This window comes from Nicotiana tabacum, chromosome 20, assembly GCF_000715075.1.
Source record: "Nicotiana tabacum cultivar K326 chromosome 20, ASM71507v2, whole genome shotgun sequence".
In the NCBI taxonomy this organism is placed as follows: domain Eukaryota; kingdom Viridiplantae; phylum Streptophyta; class Magnoliopsida; order Solanales; family Solanaceae; genus Nicotiana; species Nicotiana tabacum.
In genome coordinates, this window is record NC_134099.1 from 162,155,570 (window position 1) to 162,179,389 (window position 23,820).

The following is a 23,820-nucleotide window of genomic DNA, read 5'->3' on the forward strand; positions in this document are numbered from 1 at the left end:
AAGAGAAAGCATGGCAAAAAAGAGGTCAGATAAGGACAATCAATTCAATGCAGTATGGAAATAAAGTAACGAATAGCTAGTAACAGAAATCAAACGATAAGAAACTATAGAGCAAGATAAGTTGATATAATAAAAGTGTTGCTTTACTTCAATATATGATTTCTTGTTGTAATGCTTTGAAGAAGACTACTTGTAAGCCGGGATAAGTTGCCGATTGAGAATTTTCAATATTGAGAATAAGAATAGTGAAAGAGAGAATGAAAAAGGTAAGTATATAAATAATAATGTGGGTCCGTATTAGTTGTTAGCAGTGGCGGACCCAGGATTTTGTGCAAGCGGGTTCAGTCGGAGAAGTCCATAACTAACATAAGCAGTATAACCTTATAAGCAAGCGGGTTCAAAAATAATTTCTATACAAAATTTACCTTGCTTTAGCCATAATTTATACATATACACAATATTATTTTTTGACGAAGCGGGTTCAATTGAACCCACTTCTCACCACTTGGGGCCGCCCCTGGTTGTTAGGATATAAATGAGGCCAAAAAAAAAATTAACTACCCTACCCATGTAAGGAAACAATTTATTAAACGTTATTCCATTTTCTAATTATTACAACGATTTGTTATACTTTCACTTAAAAAATTCTTTTTATATTTAAATGTACACACATTTTTAAAATAATACATATACAATACATCTTTACGGAAAAAATGGGGCCCCAAAAAAGTTGGGCCCCAAGCGATTGCTTTACTGGCCTTATAGTCGAGCCACCCATGTTTTGGAGGATCCGACATACACGCAACGATATTTTTGAAGAGTCGGAACAATATAGTTGGAAACCTTAGAAATGTTGTTCCGGGATCCAAAAGCTAGCCTGAAGAATGAGTCAGTGCGCCATAGAAATTTTCAAATCCAAATGATACACTACTTATCCTTATGCATTCTTAATGTGCAGGCGGCTGGAGCTTTTGAACAACGAGTGCAACTAAACTCAGTATTTTTGACATGGAACATTTGTACGTACGTAAAAGGTCACTAAATTAAACAAATACTAAATTCCGAGCCCATAATTTCAAAAGCACAACATTCAGTGCTAAAACATTAAAGGTCGAACTCACCAAATTTATCTTGGATCCGCTTATGCTTATATGCATATTTTGTTGATAAAACACTATGTACAACAGAAAAGATATGTATTGCACATACAGATGTATTTGATTGAGACCATGCACAAATAACTATATACAAACTGAATCAATTTCTTTTACAGATATTTGATTTGAGACGATGCTCAAAATAACTCTTAAATAACTTCATACAGTGGGAACTCTCAAATAACTTTATATACTGGGATTCAATATCTTTACTTGAACCCCTGTATAGGGCACAACCTGCTCAATGAATACATACAAAGCACACATATTTTACAAATGTACTAAATTTGTTATAAAGTATCACCTTGCTCTTTACTGTACACATGAATCAAACCAGTTTCATTTGCCATTTGCAGCTTTTCATTTAACAAAGTTTGGTATTGATCATCTCTATCTTCTATATTCCGGATGAACTCGATCTGAAACGACATTAATATTAACGTCAGAAGTGAACGTGTTAGAGAAAAATTTTGCACAGAAACTTGCTAATATGTCATGCAACTGCAAGAACTCTCTTAACGGTCATAAAGTGAATAATCAAAAACCAGGACTGTGTTGCAACGTTGAGAGAACAATGGGTCGAAAGAAATTCCATATTTATACTTTGTAGTTAAGAAAATTCATTACTTTGCAATAACACGGGATTTAGTACCGTAGAGTGATAAGCGTTTAGCATGTAAATTCAATGTATGAATATTACCCTTCGATGATCCAGAATCAGATCAATTATCATAAATGTAAGTCTAACTATCTATATTCGGCTGTGACATATTCTGTAGCTAACAATTCTAGGTAATGATCTAGTCCAAAAGCTAAATGTTCAGCTGGTCATTCTTTCCGAAGATTCACGATAGTCGTCATATTAATTTGCCCTCCACTGCGAGAACGAATTTTATGAAACTAATTTCTTTCAGAATTAGAATGTAGAGAAATTAGGCGAAACTTTTGCCAATGTAAGTACTACATCCACATTCAATCTTTCCAAACAACAACTATGCCTCGATCCCAAAAAAGTTTAAATAACCTTACGTTAGTTCACATACCTGATCCTGAAACAAATCAAATTCATCTGAGCTCAGAAAACCGTCACTGTTTGAATCAAGAAGTTGCATCATCTCCCGTGCATCATCTCCAGGTGCTCCGAGCTCTTCCATCACTTCCATAAGTTCGTCAATGCTGAGTTTACCATCTCCATTCTTGTCAAGAAGACGGAACACCCTACCTCTCTTGTCAGTTTCCAGACCTTTGGGATTTCCCGAAGGAAGATCTTTAAGACGCAATGCTGCAAACTCTGCTGCAGCCATCATGATTGCCTTCAGATGCTTCGCCTGTGTATGATTTGATAACAAAGATTACGGTTATTGCAATATATAACAAGAATAGTTATTCCTGAATCCAGTTTTGATGACATTTCCAATTACAGGTTCTTTATATTTAAACTATACTGGCATTATGAAATGGGATCAAATATTTGTCTCTTGATGTTTACCTCTTCAGGATCGGTAACACCACCCTTGTACAAAGCATGGGATGCTGTCCCTCCAGCGGCCAGTATATCCATCTCTGCTGTTCGTATTTGAATTTCCATTAGCGGTCTGGTCCGGTCACGTTCACTGGTATCAACAGCCATGTGTAAACTCTTATACCCATTAGCCTTAGGCCTTAAGATATAGTCTTTTGACCGACTTGGTATCTCTTTCCACAAAGATAGAACAACTTCACGCGCCCTATAGCAAGCCTTTTCTCCAATTTCCATTTCGTCTACTCCAGCAGAGAGAGGAGTCAAAACAACTCGTAAACCTAAGATGTCATTCACCTCATCAAGCTTGCGACCATCTCTCAAGAGCTTCTTCATGGTGCTGTAACGACTTTTATAACGACCCTCAACAGATATCTTGCTCACCATTTGCATTAATAGCGGATCGGAATTAAGGGACTGAAGCAGTTGTTCCTTGCAAATGTCTATCAGAGGCTTATTTCCACTCTCGTGACTTCTCAACCATGCATCAAGATAAAGATATGAGTAAGGAAACAAGTATCGAAAAGACAGATCCTCCAATTCAAGAGATAATAGGTTAGTCCCGATAGCATGCGCTAGAGGAGCATGTAGTTTCATAACCTCAAGTGATATCATCTGCTGCCGGTACCGAGGTAGATAATCGAGGTGTCTCATCATATCAAGCTTGATAGCGAGGTCTAATACTAATGCTCTAACATCATAGTATGTCAGACAAAATTTCCTTAATGCGGTTGCACTATCATCATCCAATACTTCTACCTTTAACGACATATGCTTCACACGCAAGCTTTCATGCAATAAATGAGCAGTACTTGTACCAATCCGGTCTCTCACATCATAAATTGATATAGCACCTGCCTCTAGAACTTCTCTTAGTAGCCCAGTTGATATAACTTCAGCATCCATCTGTAACAAATGGCAAATACCTTTTAGCTTTCAGTTAAGCTGAGCACGCACATGCACATACACACACAGAAGGAGCAAGTGCAAGCTTCCAACAAGGAGTCACAAATTCATGCTTTGGGTTGCAGGTGGTGCAATCTGAACAAAATTGAAGAAAAAACCATGTTTGATTATAAACATATGCTCCCACGTCGTTATTGGATCAGATCAGTGTTTAACCAAAAATTAGGATTTCGGTCAAATAACTAGGGTTACTGATAATCAAATAGAAATAAGAATAATTGATAAATAGTAGCTAAATATAATGCAAAGTAAATCAATAGTATTTCGTGTCCTTATAAATGATCAGTCTTCTCCTTTTATAGCTATCTCTAAGAAATACATTTTTTTTTACCATAACAGAGCCATTATTGACAATTAATGGCATTTAATGTAACGTTACAATTGGTAATCATATTTGATTCATTACAGATTCCTTAACGCTTTCCGTATTTAATGCCCAATAATACGTATCTAAACCTCATTTACTATCAAATTCATTCTCTTTAATCATAAAGAGATTCGAGCGTCTATCTTTCTGAATATCTGCCCGTGCCTGTTGAAGCTCGTGCCACTTTGATTATTCTTTGTCGCCTATCCTCCTTTGACTGGTCCACGTGTCATGACGTGTCATCTTATAATAACTTCCATATATGAACTTAATTTTTCCCAATACAGATAGTCCCCCTACTTGCCATTTATTCATCAATAGAATATTTGGGAAGTGGATCTCATTAAAGCGGGAATATTTGCCGCCATTAATTCTTCCCTAGAACTGATGCTTCATCTGTCACTTCCATTTAATGTCCGTGACACGTGGCGTCTCCTGATTGGTTCTGCAATCTTTCAGCGTCTTTTAAGGCTTCACCAATTACGAAACGACAGTTCTCATTATGACGCTTCTATCATTGTACATTTTCCTTTGACGGTTGCTTCTGACTATAAATATAACTTTTTACTTTTGTTTTTTTCACAAAAGTTTAGAGTATTCAATTCTAATTTTCTTCTTCCTCGTACTACAATGTCTTCTTCAAACCCTAACCCTCGGAGAGTCCCCATAGTTGACAACCTTCTTCTTGCTCCTGTTAGAAGTAGAAGAGGGGGAAGGCTTCGTAGTTTAGGGTCTTCTTCATCACGAGGCCCCTCTATTCCTTTATCGAGTTCTACTCCACCTTCTAGAACCTGGGGTTCACTTTCTCGAAGATCTTCATCTAGGACTAAAGAACCCACTGAACCTCTTCGTGAACCTTTAGTGGATGAAATTGTTCCTGCGGAACTATCTTTCTACAATAATAGAGAATCCATCAGAAACCAACTATCTTCATTAGATCGTGTTGGCATCTACCCGACTCAGATTACTGAAGGTCTGATTTCTGTAGTTCGTAGAGATTGCCATTGGAGTCATGACTTCCCCATTATAATCCCCAATGCAAACCAAAGAATCACTTCTTATTTAACTGGGTTTTCTTTTGTTTATACATACCCTTTCACGTTGGGTTTCAAACCTGCTATTGACCGTTATCCTCGAATTCTGTCGCTTTTTCAATGTTTGCTTAGGACAAATTGGCCCCATCGTATGGAGGGTTGTTGCTTGCTTGAGTCATTTGGCCAACATGGCTGGTATGCCTTTTACGTTTTTTTATTTAATCCATCTTTATTCTCCCAAACTCTTTCGCCAAGGAATCTTTACTTTAGTGGCAAGAAGCAAAAGAGTTCCGGTAAGTCCAGAAGACGATAAAGACCGTGGCTGGTATGCCAGGTTTGTTGCTGCCCCCACTGTTGGTTTAGTGGGTAAAGAGAATGTTCCCTTCCCTGAGAAGTGGAATTTTGCATTTGAGTTTTCTTCTTAATAACTTTCTCATACCTTTTTCTCAATTTTAATGGTCATCATTTTAATTTCCTCTTCTTTTTCAGCAACCATGGGAGTTGTTGATGAAATTTCCAACTTCTGTGGTTGGTAAGGAAAGATATTTAATGTTGCTCCGATAGACGGTAGGTCTTGGAAAAACCTTTCTCATTGGTTTGGTTGGAAAATAAAAATTCACGGTAAGTGCTTCTTTCCCTTATATTCTTTGCATTTCTGTTTACTTCTTTCTTTAGAAATTACTTTGACCCTTCTTGTTGTCAGGGTTTCCTATTCGAGCAATAAGTGCTGAGGCCGTCGTAACTTCCAAAATTTCTTGGAAAGAGCCCAAGAGATAATTTTGGGTTCTTCATCGAAAAGGAAAGCTAATGTTGATCAAGACTCTGAAGAGGAGGAAGAACAAGACGGGGGTTCTTTGATAAAAAGGCCACGAGCTAGAAGACGCATTATTTCAGATGATGAAGCATCTCCCCCTCGTTCTATTCCTTCCACCGAGCCTGTTGAAGCCTCGTTGGTGATTTCCGATGATGATACTCCCACGGCCGCCCATGATTCTGTTGATCAACTTTTTGCTCGTGGGTTCGATAATGAAAATTTGGGTCCAATTTCTGACGAAGTGCCCCTTGCCTCTTTTTCCATGTTTGTCCCTATGACATCTTCTCTACCTGCCGTGACTGTTGCCGTTGCTGCTCCGCCCCAGGTTGTTTTGACTCCTTCCACAGTTCCTCCTACAACTGTTCAACACACTGAGGTTGGTTCCTCAAGTGGAAGTGGAGCAATGAAACAGGTTATCATCGAGGTCCCTGCCGATGGTAATCTTTTGAGAAAATCAGGTGGGGCTGATGTGTGGTTGAAACCCTGATTGGACCAATCGAGAGAGCCAAGCTTGAGAGACACAACTCTTTAACTTGGATGAACGACATAATACAATCATCATTAAAGGTATTCCTTTTAATGATTTACTATTCCCTTTTTATTAAGGTTCTTACCCTTTTCTCTTTTCCTTTTTCTTTTTAGATCAACCTCGTTGGTACAGAAATGATGAAGAGTGTTTCTCACACGGAGAAATCAATGCATGAGTATCAAGTTGAAGCAGACAACTGGAGAGCACAATATGAAAGCCTTCAAATTGATATGAAAGTGTTAGAAGAGAGCAAGTGCACCTTAGAGCAGCAGGTAAGGGTTTTAACTTCAGAGTTGGCGGTTGAAAAAGCATCCTCAAACCAAGCTGGTAAAGACAAGAATCTCCTTGAGACATCTTTTTCCGAGCAACTCTCCAAGGCTAGTGAAGAAATCAAAGAGTTGAAGGCTCTCTTAAATGAAAAAGAAGTGTATGCCAGTGAACTTGTGCAAACTCTGACTCAGACTCAAGAAGACCTCCGGGAGTCTTCTGATAAGGTTCATTCCTTAAAAAGTTCACGTGCTTCTCTTCAAACTTCTTACGATTCTGCCTTGGCTGAGAATGAGAAGCTTAAAAGTGAAATTGCTGAATGGGAGAAAGATTACGAGATTCTTGAGGACAAGACCGCAATTGAAGTGAGTTGGACGTTTTTAAATACTCGCCATGATACCCTTGTGGAAGTTAGCCAAGAGAACTTTAACTTGGAAGCTGAGTTAGCTAAAATAAGAGAAACTATTGAAAAGACTCAGTAGAGCCAAGACTTTCCCTCTCCCGTGGCTGAAACTTCTGGAAATATTGAAGATGATATGGGTACGGTGAATGTTCCAATTCCTTCAAGTCAACTTGAGCCTACTGCTGCTGATGACCCTGCTTTAGTTCCTTCTTCAACTCCTCAGTGACAAAGTTTATGATATGTGACTCCCCTTTTTTTCTTTTTTTTGGTGGAATGTGGTTACAACCCTTGGTCCCATTTGAGGGTTTGTTGAAAACATCAAGTACCCAGACCTTTTTCGGGGCGTTTTGTATAAGTGATTCTTAGTTTATGACTAAGTTCATATTTAGTCTAAACTTTTTAATATTAAGAAGTTTTCGTAGTTATTTTGAACTTCTGTTTTGCTCATTCTTGCCTTTATATTTAAGGACTTATTGAATAATTTGCACTTTTATTTTATAAAATGCTTTCTTAACTTCATGAATGTTTAAATCAATCATGAAATTTATAAAAGAGGGCCCTTTTATATTCGACACTTAATGAAGAAGACGTCTCAACTTCATAATGGTGTAAATGTACGACAAAAGAACTAGGAATACACATGTTTCTTGAAATAACTTTGATAAGTTTGTATTTGAACTTTGTCAAGTTTTAAATAACACCTTACATGTATTTAAATAACTTCTATAACTTTTTCGTAACTGTTTTCTTTACAACAAATTTCAAAAAAGAAAATAAAACACGAGGTTTTTATTTATAACCCGTTACAGTACATTGCCTTTAACCTAACTATGATAAGGTTTTCTTTGGCTTTGGCTCGTAACTTTGCTCTGCACTTGAGTAAACTTTTCAGGCTTGAACTTTGATTATTTCCCAATCTTCTCTGCCTTCTTTATACATATGCCTATGTATATTATATAGTCCCCCAAGTGTTTGAGCTCTGAAGTATGGAGTCTCGAGCACTTGATTACTCCTATTATTTGGTTCTTTTCCTGAAAAGGAATAAAACATACGGGACTCGGAGATACGATTATAGATGAAGACTGTTTAACCCATCTTAATTTCTATCAGAATAGTTGTAACCCTAGACCGGGAATTTATTTTCTTCCTCGTGCCTTGCAGGTCGTATCATTTAGTGCGGGTTAGCTTTTTGCCTATCATCTAAAATCGTTAGTAAAATTTTAACAATTCAAAAATAAAATTATAAAATGAGGATACCTGACCGTGGTTACTTCTTAGAAATAGTATCTCTTCAGGTGAACGGCATTCCAATGTGAAGGTAATATTTTGCCATCCATTGTTTCCAGCTCGTATGCTCCTTTCCCCGCGATACCGTGAATCTTGTACGGTCCTTCCCAGGTTGGACTTAATTTTCTCGCATTAGCCGCTTTCGTGGATTGAAAAACTTTCTTGAGTACGAAATCCCCAATCTTGAAGTATCTTAGGCGAGCTTTCCGATTATAGTATCGTTCCATGACTTGTTTTTATGCTGTCATTCTTATTAATGCATCTTCCCTTTTTCCTTCAAGCAAATCAAGGTTTATGCGCATTTCATCTTCATTGGATTCCTCTGACGCTTGCGTGTACCTCGTGCTTGGCTCCCCTATCTCAACTAGGATTAAGGCTTCAGCTCCGTACACCAATGAGAATGGTGTTTCACCCGTGCTTGTTTTTGCTGTGGTGCGGTATGCCCATAAAACACCAGGTAGCAATTCTGGCCAATTGCCTTTGGATTCTTCCAATCATTTCTTCAAATTGTTGATAATGACTTTATTTGTTGATTCAGCTTGTCTATTACCCACCGGATGGTAAGGCGTTGAGATAATCCTTTTAATCTGCCAACTTTGAAAAAATTATGTGATTTGTGCACCTATAAATTGCGGGCCATTATCACACACGATTTCCTTTGGTACATCGAATCGACATATGATATTTCGCCAAATGAAATTCCTGACTTCTTTCTCTCGTACCTGTTTAAATGCTCCTGCTTCTACCCATTTAGTAAAGTAGTCAGTGAGTACAAGCAGGAATTTTACCTTACCTTTTGCTTGTGGTAGTGGACCCACGATGTCCATCCCCCATTTCATAAAAGGCCGCAGTGCAATTACCGGATGTAGCAACTCCACAGGTCTATGGGCCAATAATAGCCTGCTCTAATCATGGTTCTTACCAGTGATCTTCCTCCTGCGTGATTTCCACAATGCCCCTCATGTATTTCTCTCATCACATATTCCGTTTGAGAAGACCCGAGGCATCTTGCTAAGGGACCACCGAACATCTTTCGATAAAGATTGTCTTGCTTTAAACAGTACCTAGCAGCCTTTTTACGAAGCGTGTGAGCCTTTTTCTTGTCTTCAGGGACGGTTCCATACTGCAAAAAATTGACAATCTCGTTCCTCCAATCCCAGGTTAAGTTATTGAAATTTACCTCATTTTTGTTTGGATCGAGTACTGAATGAAACAAATGAATTACAGAAGTATTTTCGTTGCTCGTCATGTCCGCCGCGAATGCGAGATTGACGCTAGGGCGTCTGCCTCTACATTTTCCTCTCTTGGTATCTGCGTAACTTTCCAGGTTTGGAATTGCCTAATCAAATCTCGTACCTTCTCTAAATACTGCTGCATTCGTGCTTCCCTGGCTGTATAAGTCCCCAGCATTTGATTAACTACGAGCTGCGAATCGCTTTTGATTACGATCTGATTAATGCCAAGTTCATGTGTCAGTTCTAAACCTGCAATCACAGCTTTATACTCTGCCTCATTGTTAGTTATAGGATGACATTTTATGGCTTATCGAATGGTTTCACCCGTAGGTGGTATCAAAATAATTCCTAAACCTGCCCCCTTCACATTAGATGAGCCATCAGTAAATAAGGTCCAAATTCCCGGATTAGACCCATTAAACACTTGTAGTTCCTTTTCAGCTTCTAATTGTATCCCATGGCTAAAATCAGCCAAAATATCTGCTAACACCTGAGATTTTATTGCGGTTCTAGGTTGATATGCGATGTCGTATTCACTCAATTCTATGGCCCACTTGGCTAACTTACCTGATAACTCATGTTTGTGTAATATATTACGCAATGGATAAACAGTTACTACATAAATAGGGCGGCATTGAAAATAAGGCCTTAGTTTTCTAGATGTCATGATTAGTGCAAGTGCAAGCTTTTCTAATTGAGGATACCGCATCTCCGCATCTAATAATGATTTGCTAACATAATAAATTGGAGACTATTTACCTTGGTCTTCACGAACTAAAACAGCACTCACCGCTACTTCTGAAACAGCTAAATAAATAAGTAATCTTTCCCCGACCTTCGGTTCTGCGAGCAACGGTGGATTTGACAGGTATGCCTTCAGGTTTTTGAGCGCTTGTTGACATTCTTCGGACCATTCGAACTGGTCTTGCTTTTTAAGAGCCGAAAAGAATTTAAAACATTTTCTGATGACTTGGAAAAAAATCTTCTCAAGGTTGCAATTCTTCCCGTTAGTCTCTGCACCTCTTTCTTATTTGTAAGCATGTCAGGAATTTCTTTAATAGCTTTAATCTGCGCGGGATTTACTTCAATACCACGGTTAGAAACAAGAAAACCCAAAAACTTACCTGATGAAACGCCGAATGCACATTTCTCGGGATTTAGCTTCATATTGATTTTTCATAAGATCTGAAATGTATCAGACAAATGTGATATATGATCTCCTGATTGTTGAGATTTGACAAGCATATCATCTATGTAGACTTCCATAGTTTTTCCTAAATGTTCTTGGAACATTTTAGTCACCAATCTTTGATACGTGGCACCAACGTTTTTGAGACCAAAGGGCATTACTTTATAACAATAAGTCCACCTATCTGTTATAAATGAAGTTTTTTCTTCATCTAGGGGATCCATTTTGATCTGATTGTACCCTGAATACGCATCTAAAAAGCTTAACAATTCATGTCCTGCAGTAGCATCAATCAGTTGATCTACATGTGGTAATGGAAAAGAATCTTTAGAACATGCTTTGTTAAGATCGGTGTAATCTACACAAACTCGCCATTTGCCATTTTTTTTCGATACCACTACAGTATTGGCTAACCAATTAGGATACTTTACCTCTCGGATAGACCCAATTTTTAATAGTTTTTGAACCTCATCTTGAATCACCTGATTTTTGAAAGTCCCTTGCTTTCTCTTCTTTTGCTTGACAGGCGGATACGATGGATCTTCATTTAACTTGTGAGTCATTACTTCCGGGGGTATTCCTGTCATATCAGAATGGGACCAGGCAAAACAATCCACGTTAGTTTTTAAAAATTCAATCAACTTACCTTCCGTGTCGTGGCTTAAGTTGGCCCCAATGTAGACTTTCCTTTCAGGCCATTGTGCAAATAACTCTACAGCCTCCAGTTCTTCAATTGTTATTTTGATATTTTCATTTTCTTCTAGTTCTTGAAGGGAATCGGGCCTTGAGTCTACATCTGTTCGTCCTTGTTCAGTTGAGGCTTGTGTCGTGGTATCCTCAACTGGATTCTGTAATTACTACTTTTTTTGTTTTTCGTACTTGAATCTGCTATAGAATTGATGCTCCTAGAAGTCTGTTGATCCCCACGGATTTGACGTATTCCCCATGGTGATGGGAATTTAACAACTTGATGTAAGGTAGATGGAATAGCATCCATCTCGTGAATCTAGGGTCTCCCGAGAATCATATTGTAAGCCATTTCCATCTCCACAACCTGAAATTTCATATCTTTGACAACCCCTTCTGCGAAGGTTGTAAGTGTTACCTCACTGTTGTCACAACGGTTGAATTGTCGAATCCAGACAAAGTATGTGCCTTAGGTACTAGCTTATCTTCAGCTTGCATCTCGTTTAGTACTCTTAGCAAAATAACGTTCACGGAACTACCTAGATCAATCAAAACTCGTTTCACATTAGTATCATGTACAAGTAGAGAGATTACCAGTGCATCGTTGTGAGGAGTTAATACGCCGTCCGCATCTGCATCATCAAATGTAATACTCTTCCTCCAAAACATGTCGGACTCGTTTCCCGTGGGTAATTGTAACTTTAGAAACTTTATTGGCCGTCGTATATGCCACGCCGTTGATTTCCTCGCCCCCACTTATAACATTAACGGTCCTTTTCGGAGAAAGAGTTTTAGGGAGCTCTTGCCTGTTCTTCATGTATGCTTGCTTACCTTTTTCACTAAATAATTCAGTAAGATACCCTTGCTTTAATAGATGGTCAACTTCACCTTGCAACAATCTACAATCTGTCGTTTTATGGCCATGACTCCAATGGCAATCTCTACGAACTACAGAAATCAGGCCTTCAGTAATCTGAGTTGGGTAGATGTCAGCACGATCTAATGAAGACAATTGGTTTCTGATGGATTCTCCATCATTGTAGAAAGATAGTTCCGCAGGAACAATTTCATCCACTAAAGGTTCACGAAGAGGTTCAGTGGGTTCTTTAGTCCTAGATGAAGATCTTTGAGAAAGTGAACCCCTGGTTATAGAAGGTGGAGTAGAACTCGATAAAGGAATAGAGGGGACTCGTGATGAAGAAGACCTTAAACTACGAAGCCTTCCCCCTCTTCTACTTCTAACAGGAGCAAGAGGAAGGTTGTCAACAATGGGGACTCTTCGAGGATTAGGGTTTGAAGAAGACATTGTAGTACGAGGAAGAAGAAAATTAGAATTGAATACTCTAAACTTTTGTGAAAAAAAAAGGTAAAAAGTTATATTTATAGTCAGAAGCAACCGTCAAAGGAAAATGTACAATGATAGAAGCGTCATAATGAGAACTGTCGTTTCGTAATTGGCGAAGCCGTAAAAAAGTCTTAAAAGACGCTGAAAAATTGCAGAACCAATCAGGAGACGCCACGTGTTACGGACATTAAATGGAAGTGACAGATGAAGCATCAGTTCCAGGGAAGAATTAATGGCGGCAAATATTCCCGTTTTAATGAGATCCACTTCCCAAATATTCTATTGATGAATAAATGGCAAGTGGGGGACTATCTGTATTGGAAAAAATTAAGTTCATATATGGAAATTATTATAAGATGACACGTTATGACATGTGGATCAGTCAAAGGAGGATAAGTGACAAAGAATAATCAAAGAGGCACGAGTTTCAACAGGCACGGGCAGATATTCAGAAAGATAGATGCTCGAATCTCTTTATGATTAAAGAGAATAAATTTGATAGTAAATGAGGTTTAGATACGTATTATTGGGCATTAAATACGGAAAACGTTAAAAAATCTGTAATGAATCAAATATGATTACCAATTGTAACGTTACATTAAAGGCCATTAAATATCATTAATTGTCAATAATGGCTCTGTTATGGTAGAAACAAAACGTATTACCTAGAGATAGCTATAAAAGGAGAAGATTGATCGTTTGTAAGGACATGAAATACTATTGAAATATATTGATTTACTTTGCATTATATTCAACTACTATTTATCAATTATTCTTATTTCTATTTGATTATTTCTATTTGATTATCAGTAACCCGAATTCTTCTAAAATAAGCTTTGACCGAAATCCCAATTTTTGGTTAAACAATCAGCACTCTAAAAAACATCTATTTTAACCAAAGGAATACATTATAAAGTTGTGAACATCTCCACCTGATTACCAGAATTTTGGCAACACTAGCACACAATGTGATCTCACAGCTTAAGGCTATGTTGCTCGGACTCTCCTAAAATGTTGTCGGGTGCGTGTCGGATCCTCCAAAAATAGTGTATATTTGGAGGATCCGACACGGGTGTGGAAGCATCTTGGAGAGTCCGCCAACCTAGGCATGAGGACATAGCTTCAAATTAACCAATCAATCAACTACACATGGAAAATATACCAAAAATGTGTTTTTTTGTTCCTAGATATAAGTCATCTTTTAGGCAAGTGTTGACTGTATCATAAAAACTTTCTATTTAATCAATACATTAAGTAAAGGTAGAATTTTTGGAGGTAATCTCCTTCATGTCTTCTTCATAAAAACAATTCTGTTAGCTAAATATTCCCCCCTAAAAATAGCTTTTATTTATTCGTCGGATCTCAATTCGTAAAGTTAAATTAACTAATCATGGTGTAAATATCGGGTTAATTTCATGTATGGGCACTGAAATTTACCTTCTATACATTAAAGTCATAAAACTACTTTTTCATATTAAAGTAACTGTATTTTACTAGCTATAACACTAAATTTACAAAACTATTTTGTATCCCATAAAAGTAACTGAAATGTGTACCCATCATAATAGCAAAGTCACAAAACTTTACTCGCTACAATAGCAATATCACATGGTTTTTGCCATCACCGTGAATAAAGTTTGTAAACTTACTATTATAGTAAGCGTTATAATGGATAAAATTTGTAACTTTAGGGGTCGTTTGATACGCGGGATAAGGTGTGGGATTAAATTTATACCATGTTTATATCAAACATGGTATAAATTTAATCCTAGAATTAATACAAGATATCCACCTTATTCCATCAAACTTGGGATTATATTATCCCACCTCTCGGGTGGAATAAATTAATCTAGGAATTATAATCCGGAATAATTTAACCTGCGTACCAAACGACCCCTTACTATTATAGCGAGCACTATAATGGATAAAGTTTGTAACTTAACTATTATAGTAGGTATAGTTAGGTTACTTCAATGTAACAAAAAAATAGCTTTGTGACTTTTACACCATGTAACTTAGTATGGTTACTAACTTACTATGGTTAAAGTTAGCAACTTTAATGAAACAGAAAATAGTTTTCTAGCTTTACTATTACTTTCTCCGTTTCGATTTATGTAAACCTATTTACTATTTGGTCTGTTTCAAAAAGAAGAACCCTTTTTAAATTTAGAAACAATTTAGCTTGAACTTCCAATTCGATCTTTAACAAGAATGTTTTGCAGCCACACAACTACATTGTACCCCTTTTTGACTTGTTTAGGACCACAAATTTTGTTAAGTTCCGTGCACGGTGAAATAGATTACCATAAATTGAAACGGAAGGAATAGTAAAGTTGAGGGATATGTGGGACCTACCCGTAGATCAGCTAAAATAACAGCAACAGACAAAGCTCTAGAGAGCGGAGCACGGCCGTCAGGTGCAAGAGGCAAAGACTGAAGAATAGGAATACAAAGCTTAAGAGCTTTAAACAGCAATCTTGAAGAACTAGTTGAAAGAACTTTATTATCCATTCTTTCAGTTAGCTCATTAAAAGCACCCACTAATTCCACCACCATTTTCCCACCGGGTTGTTCCGGCGTCGCCACCAATGCTTCAGCCGAAGCTGAAACTCTCACGGTGGCGATCTTGGTCGGACTCTGCCGCCTGAAACGGCGGCGGAGGTAACGTGGGAATTTTGGTAAGAGTAACTGTGTGGATTTTTTTTTAATAAAATGGAGGGTATAGTCGTTTAAGTGGAGCTCCATATTTTTTGGATAGAGAAATGGTTATAGTATTGCCATAGTTGGGATTTTGGTGAATTTTTACAGAGAGTTCAAGAATTGAAATGGAGGCAAGAAGAAAGAAATTATGGAGTATATATTTTATGGCTAGTGGGATGCCACGTGTAAATATGACATCTTTGCCTACTTTATATCTGAGAATTTGAGGTTTGGGTTCACTAATGATGGAAAGTATTGCAATAAATAGTACTCCCGTTCCAAATTATCCATCGTAATTTTTAAAATAATTATATTAAATATAATTTTAAAAGTTCAAAATAAAATTAATTATTTTTTTTCTTATTTTACTTTTAATAGTAATTGTTCTTGAAAATTGAAGATGGACACATAATAAAATAAATATTCAATGAATAAATATTATCTTAAGACATAAATAAGCGTAAACTAGTCAAAAACTCCTTCTAAGTAATGAAGACCATGTAAAATAATACGACAGATAATTTTAGAAAGAGAGAGTATAAGATAATTAATCCATCATAAATTATCTCATAGATTAAACAGTATTTAATTAGTTTTTACAGCTTGTTTGGATGATTGTTATCTATTGTATCGTATTGTATTGTTATCTGGAAATAATTTTTGTTTTGATTGTTTATTTAAAATTGATTGTATCGTATTGTTAAATTCATTGTTCTGGAACAACCAAAAGGCCCATTTTTTGAAACAACCGATTTGGTGTGGTGGGATTATTTCGTATTTTCTTTTTCAATTATGCTCTTACTTATTACTCCATAATTCTATTTTATCCTTTATCCTTTTTTTTTAACTCCAAATCTCCAACTTATTAACATACTTTTTCCACGTCCATCTTTTCCAAAGTTGGTTTGTGTCATTCTTTTCATCCAAATGTCTGTTCGTTTCTTTATCTCTTTCCATCGTATTAGATTTTTTTTTTTTTTTTGGCTAATGATAGTTAACTTTTTTCTTCAAGTTTTTGCTCTTGTTTCCAAGCTACATAATTGAGGTTTCTTAAATTATTTTTATACGTAATTCTTGATAAATTTTATTTAAAACAATAGAGGATATTTTAGTAAACTTATTAGTTACAGTACAGTATGATACTGTCAAACCAAACAACAAAAATGTTATTTAACAATATCAAACGATATAATTTATCCAAACGTTATAACTATAAAATGAAACAGTACAATACATTATAAAACGATGAGTAACAATGATCCAAACATAGTATTAGTTAGGTAAGAATTTATGTATTATCTTATATAAAATAAAATATTAAATTATTTCAAAATAATAATACTCTTTTAGAGTAAGTAATTCATGTTTAACAATTTTTTTTTATTTTTAATTCTAGAATAACAATCCATTCATTATTAGTCACCAAACAACCCAAGGTTATAATCTTAGCATAACTAACCTGTGATCCAAATGACCCCCGAGTGTTATATAAAAATTTATTTACTTTAAGACTAATTTTTATTAAAGCAGCATTAATATACATATTTTATTCAAAAATCTTTTTCACTGCTTATACTGTATATTTTTCCTTTTTGTTTAATGAACTGATTTGAAATCCACTAGCTCCACTAATACAATTTGCACCACGTAAATTTATTTAAGAGAGAAGTGCTCCTTTTATACTAATTTTAGGAGAAGAGAGAAAATGAACATAAAAAATTATAATTCATGAAGTAAAAGGAACATAACATAATTCAAGTGTGCAAATTGCAAAGTGAGCCAAGTTTAACTAAGCATTTTGTATGCTTTAAGTCTAAATTATTGAACAATGAGAATCATAATCCATTGACAATGAGACTTTGCCAATTAGTACATCATTTACGTTGTCCTAAAATGAGGATTCAAAGTAGTCCACATTGAACTACCTAGAGCAACTTTTTAAAACAAGATTGAGCTCCCAATGTCATATATCAAGACAATGGCTCCTGTGAATCTCCCAACCGAGATAAATGGAGGTAAGCATCTGTACCTGCAAAAGAGGTCAAGAGATAGGTGCACGTAAGACGTTGACAATATAACATTCATGTAAGACTGACTGCGTACAATAGATCTAATATGATTCAGCGCGTAGCCGAAGCTTTGTGCACGTAAAATCCCACTAGTGCGGTCTGGGGAGGGTAGTGGGTGCGCAAACCTTACTCCTATCCTTTGGAGGTAGAGAAGTCGTTTCCGATAAACTCTCGGCTTAGGAAGATAAGGGAACAATAGAAACAAGCAATAACCACAATAAAGGCCAAAAAAATAATATCAGCAATTTACACCCCCCGGGCCGGGCTTGGTGTAACTGGTAAAGTTGTTGTCATGTGACCAGGAGGTCACAGGTTCGAGCCGTGGAAACAACCTCTTACAGAAATGCAGGGTAAGGCTACGTAAATGATCATGTACTCCTCAATGGAGAAGTATACAGATATTTAACAGGTTCATACAATCTTTGTGACGCCAAGATTGGAGAGATTGTACATACCACCATCCTCATCAAAGGAGCCCTTACATCAGCAGAAATTGAGATTTGTTTAAGACATAACCAACAAGTATGGATCTGTTTATCATATCAAATATTATCACATCGAACCTGCCTACAGACTCTTTCTTCGTTTTGTAACAACATGATGCTATTAACCGCAAACCCTCACACTGACTTGCTATAGTATAAGACAATTTTGTTAGTTTATCTACCAATCAAAATGGTACTGGTGCAAACAAGGTTGAGAGATTTAACTAACATACCATAGCCTTCCATGGAGATAATCTGCAAATCCCCTCCAAAGTAGCGAGCATATAAACGACTTATTGGAATTCCATACCCATAACCAGCTAACGTGCTTGAAGTAGCCACGTCAGTTGTTGTGAAGTGCTCGTCCAGCGGATTCCTAGCAGTACTGTAGAGATAAGTAAAAATTTTGGGAAGGCCACTTCTTGGTATTCCACCCCCTTCATCAGAAACCTATATCAACGCAAGCCATGCTTGTTAAGTAATGTGGAAGAAAATTGCTAAAACATACCTCTTCTGCAGAAGGAAGACTTTCCGAATCAAATAAAATACACAATAAAGAGGAACAAGTCCTTAACTAGACTGTAAAAGAAGGAATTTTTATGGAGAAAAATAAGATTGAAAAGAGGTCATGCCTTAATGGTGACATCCTCTAAACCATCAGCGACTATTATACGAATAGGAGGAGCAACTTTGTCTGAGTCCATAAACCGCTCTTGTACAGCACGGACGGAGTTCTTTACCAACTCAAAGACCATCATATGCAGATGTGTAGGCACATAACTGCATGGAAAAATGGAATCATAAACAAAGAAACAGGACTACAACATAACTGCATGTAGATATCAGTAGCTCTTTGGAACCTCAACAGAACAAGAGATATGTAAAAGACAGCATAAGAGTATCTGAGGGGGAAAAAAGGTGGACAGTAAAAGAGGAGATATTTTGTATAACGAATAAAGTCAACGATTTAAGAGCAAAATAACATACGGGAATGTAAAATCAGGATCCCCGTAAATGTTAACATCAGGTGCGCTTCCATATTCGCGTAAGCAAATTCCCCGAGCATCCTCACTGGCGGTGCGTGCAACCTCCAGGGGAGACATTTTTGTATGTATATAGCCCACACAATTGGGAGGTGGATTAGGATCATGTAATGCCACATGCTGCCCTGAGTTTAACAGAAATTCAGCAGTGAAAAAACATTTGTTATAGCTAACAACTTATACAAGATAAACATCATTATTGTAAGAATTAAGCAAGAAAAGGTACAGAGCTAACCGATAAGCATGCGGATCCCAATTCTAGACATGTAAAAGCGATCAAGAAATTGGTGTATTTCTCTCAAATCCTCATAATCAACTTTAGGCCAATCTTTCTTGAGTTGTTGGACTCCCAAAGCCATCATAGGAACGACATTATTGTGCCTGACCTTTATCATCTTAACCATTTGTGTAAATGCCAACTCGTCGTTCTTATTCTTTATTTCTGGATAGGATCTCATGTCACGGAAAGAATCCAAATACCAATCTCGGACCTAAAAGAAAGAAAAGAAGCAAAGAAGTAAGTACTTGTAATGTACAATGTGATGGGATTTTAGCAATTTAGTATAATTATCAAACACAAGCGCCTGAATTTGGTGGCAACGAATAGTCGGTTGCAACCAGGATAATGTAGGAGGGTTGCAATGGGTTGACTGCCAACATAAGTATTTTCTTCACTATGCTAACTGAGATACTCCTTTGAATATTGAATTTGTTGGAAATGTGTCAAATATAATGGAATGGATACATATGATTCGTGTAGCCAACCCAACTAATTCCGGATGCATATTGATTGATCAAATACCAGGGGACAAAAACCAGCTAGCAGGCTATTGATTTATGCCAAAAGTATGAATATGTGTTTATGAACTCTTAAAAGAACAGCACAATCACTAAGTACATTTAAACAAATGAACCACTAACAGAAGCAAGAATAAAAAAGTTCAACTGTTAATAGCAGAAATTTATTAGAATAAAACAGAAATATTCCTCTCATGGACTAGCTTAAAACAACTAAAAGTAGGAAAAGGAAGTAAACCCATTATGGTAAATCAAATAAAATATTAAAGAGTCGTCCTTTAACCACATATTTTATCCTGCATCAAGACAATCACAAGCATAAATCACACTCAAACAATTAAAAACTAAACACACATTATCTCCTGACCCTACATAACAGCATTAATTTAATTTAATCCACCATTGCTTTAGCCTTTCACCACCACATGAGCTTCACAAAGCATAAACCATTTCAAATCCAAAAAAAGGAAGAGGGTTACACTAGATTTGCCAATATAAAAAAAATTAGCTATGATAAATCCTCGGACACGCAATGCTTATATAACCAACAATAACTAATTTGGGACTAATTCATCATTGATTATTCTTCTTTTTTTTCAAATTAACGGTGGTGTCAAAGCCTATCGACATCTCGAATATTCCACTTGTACCTATCCCACCAGCACAAGTACCAGTTAATTCTGCCCACACATAGGACTTATATATCCAATAATAACTAATTTGGGACTATTCATTGTTGATTATTCTTCCTTTTTTAAAATTAAAAGTGGTGTCCCAGCCAGCTTATCGCACATTACTCTGCCCGCACAGAGGACTTATATAACCAAATACAACTAATTTGGGACAAAATCATCATTGATTGAATTATTTTATACTCGATGGTGGAGTCCAAGCCAGTTTACACTCGTATCCACTATTCCACCAGGTACTTATACCTCCTATCAATACAGGTACCGAGTAATTCTGTCCACCAATGCTTACGCAAACGCGAAAAAATCACCCCTGACGGGATTTGAACCCTTGTCTTTCATGATTTTCACCCACATCGTTGAACACTAACCCACATCTTTGGGTGTCATTAAATTAATTTTTTATCGCACTTTTTCGAGCAAACCAAGATAATAAATTAGCTAATTAGAAAGAAAAAAAAAAGGTGAAAATGGATATACCTTTAAAACAGCAGGTTTTGAAGATAACCCATAAGGAAGATTTTCAAGCTCAATAGCTCTACGAGCAATTCGAATAGGCAACTCCTTATGAAGAAACTGAGCAGAAATCAACAAATTACGAGGAGAAGCTGTTGACCCAAAATTCATCATATGCCTTAAGCTTACACCTGTCTGTTTCATGCAACCCCATTTTTGCACTTCCTCTGCTAATTCTTTAGAAATTGTATCACATAGCTTCTTCGCCGCCATTAAACAACGTAACAAAATTCACACTTTTTGACGACGACGACAGGAGAAAAAAAAAACCCAAAAAAGGGAATTGGCACCTCGAATCGTTCACCCTATAATTAATGTGACACAATTCATAATCCAAGAATGGTCTAAATCTAGTTATAAAAATGTAGGCGATTAAGGAGAATTTAATGAACCGAAATGAAAAGGAAGTTAGCGCATGTGAATGAATAACAATGACTATAGAAAAAGGTGGTTATCTACGATAGTTACAAAGCGTAGGAAGGTGGTGGCATGTTAGCTTTAATTGAAAACCCATACGTACACACTTGGTTTGCTTTCTTGTTTCTCTCTCTTGTGCTATACACATGCCCATTTATTTTTACGTTCTGTCTACAAAAACCTCGGGCTAGTCAGTTTTCGAATATGAACTCTTTTTTGTTGTGAAAATAATATGGGCTAGCTAGTTTTTGGATTAATAATCCAAAATAGTTAGCGTTTGTAACGTTATTGAAAAATAGTCGTTGTTTTGTTAAAACACGAAAAGGTCCAGTATAATACGCGAGATTATGAAGCTCCTGCATATAAATTTCCAATATATTACGTTGGAAATCCAATACACTGAAAGTTACAGCATAATATGTAGAGTATAGGGCTCCTGCGTATAAACTTGTCACATATTATGTTCGGACTCTAACACATTATGAAATTCCAACATATTATGCGAGAAACTCATATGTAAGGATATTTTTGTTCAGATTTTATCTTTACATGAAAATGGTGGCTAAATTTCAATTACTTTTGAAACTGGGGCTATTTTTTAATTACCACTTGTATATCTGACTAGTTTTTATTTATTTTTTCATTTTGTTAGGAATAAATTTGAAATAGCTTCTCTACCCCTTGGAGTATGGATAAGGTCTGCGTACACTCTACTCTCCCTAAATCCCACTTGTAGAATTTTACTGAGTTGTTGTTGTCGTTGTTTTGTTAGGAATAAAAAGAATGTTAGGCCAGCTCTAAGGGTGTCTACACACAAAAGAACTTATATTTCGTGTTTATATCAACTCCATGATTACTTGACCCATATTTTTGTACACTCTCTTATTACTAAATCATAGTTCAATTAATACTCATATATTTTCCTCAATTTATAATTTAACCATGATAAATTAGTAAAAATTAATGTATATATGAGATGAAGATATTTCTACCGTGTAACATTAAGAGTGAATTTGCTTGTAAGTCATGTTCATATATTAAACTAATAGATAAGAAAAATATATCATTTTATATGTATTTATTACTTAATCACATAAGTTACGTATATTCTCGTTTAAATTTGTAATTGTTGAAGCTAAATTGATACAAATATTGTAATTTAGGTTTGCTTATGCACTTGATATATAAAACTCATTATTTTCATTAATTTGGATTTGTGCTAGATATACCTACACTAGTTGTGTATGAAACTCAAAATGACAGGGTCGTATATAGGAAGTTTGTTATGGGTTCATTCGAACTTCATAATTTTGCTCAAACTTTATGCATGTATTAAAAACTCACCAAATAAGTATATAATTGATTTCGAACATAGTAAATTAAATTATTATGGTAAGATCTTAAATTTAAACTCATAAAATTTGAATTTTGATTCAGCTTAGGCCAATCGATATTATTAGGGCTACCTATCGGGCAGATTGGGCGGATATGTACGCTTAATGTTAACGGGTCAGCTTATCGATTATCGGCTTTTAAATGTATTAATATGCTAGTCACCCTATAAGATATCGGGCGGATCAATATCTGATTAGCAATTATCGAACGATTTATCGGCTAAATTAAATATACAATAAAAATTCCATAAGTTTCTTCAGTACGCTAATCACACTCCAGTACGCTAATGAAGCTCTCATTATTAATGATAGTTTCTTCTTCTTTAATTCTTTTACAATAAACAAGCTAAAATACAAATTGGGGATCCTTAACCAGTAATAGAAGTTACATTAATATAAATTCTGGATATAGTTTTGCTTCAGTTACCAAGTTAAATAATTTATTTGAGTAGAAAGGTATCAAGAGCTATCTTGATAGGCCTAGTCGTACCCCCCCCCCCTCCAAAAAAACAAGCTATGATGGTGTTGAAGCTCAAGCTGCTAAGAAGTTGCTTGATAATGGGTAAAAATATAAATATAAATAATTCTTAATGGGTTAACGATTTATCTTATTAGAAAATTGAGCATGCCCCCAAATCGATGAACCGTTAATTATAAAATTTCAATATGCTCACCAACCATTAGTCCGATAATTCGATACAATAAACTATTAAGCCCTTTTTACGATTGGGTTTACGATTACGGTTCGATTTTGAACACACTAAATATTATTCCATCATGGCCGTTGGGTCATTTCGTGGATGGTTTAGGTTTTGTGAGATTGAGTGTGAGATGAAACATGACACTATTGTGTTTAACCAAATTTATGATTCTTTGGTCAAAGCTAAAGATAGAAATTCGGGTTACTGAT

The 23,820-nt window shown here is 36.1% G+C and overlaps 2 protein-coding genes across 3 annotated transcripts; both read right to left on the bottom strand.

Moving 5' to 3' along the window:
- Positions 1-1,216: 1,216 nt before the first annotated feature.
- On the bottom strand, positions 1,217-15,733 carry LOC107779146 (putative GTP diphosphokinase CRSH, chloroplastic). 2 transcript variants are annotated; one of them, XM_016599497.2, is made up of 4 exons: positions 15,155-15,733; positions 2,647-3,582; positions 2,201-2,485; positions 1,217-1,576 (listed from the first exon to the last, which is right to left on the bottom strand). In XM_016599497.2, the coding sequence occupies exons 1-4, from the start codon at positions 15,542-15,544 to the stop codon at positions 1,448-1,450; spliced, it is 1,740 nt and encodes a 579-aa protein (XP_016454983.1). In that variant the 5' UTR covers positions 15,545-15,733; the 3' UTR covers positions 1,217-1,447. The 2 variants fall into 2 exon arrangements, with proteins under 2 accessions (XP_016454983.1, XP_075097084.1); XM_075240983.1 differs by lacking the exon at positions 15,155-15,733 and adding an exon at positions 12,049-13,831.
- Positions 15,734-17,200: 1,467 nt separating this feature from the next.
- On the bottom strand, positions 17,201-21,456 carry LOC107779147 (pyruvate dehydrogenase (acetyl-transferring) kinase, mitochondrial). Its single transcript, XM_016599498.2, has 6 exons — positions 21,064-21,456; positions 19,332-19,587; positions 19,041-19,221; positions 18,686-18,833; positions 18,287-18,503; positions 17,201-17,528 (listed from the first exon to the last, which is right to left on the bottom strand). The coding sequence occupies exons 1-6, from the start codon at positions 21,310-21,312 to the stop codon at positions 17,470-17,472; spliced, it is 1,110 nt and encodes a 369-aa protein (XP_016454984.1). The 5' UTR covers positions 21,313-21,456; the 3' UTR covers positions 17,201-17,469.
- Between the last annotated feature and the right edge of the window lie 2,364 nt (positions 21,457-23,820).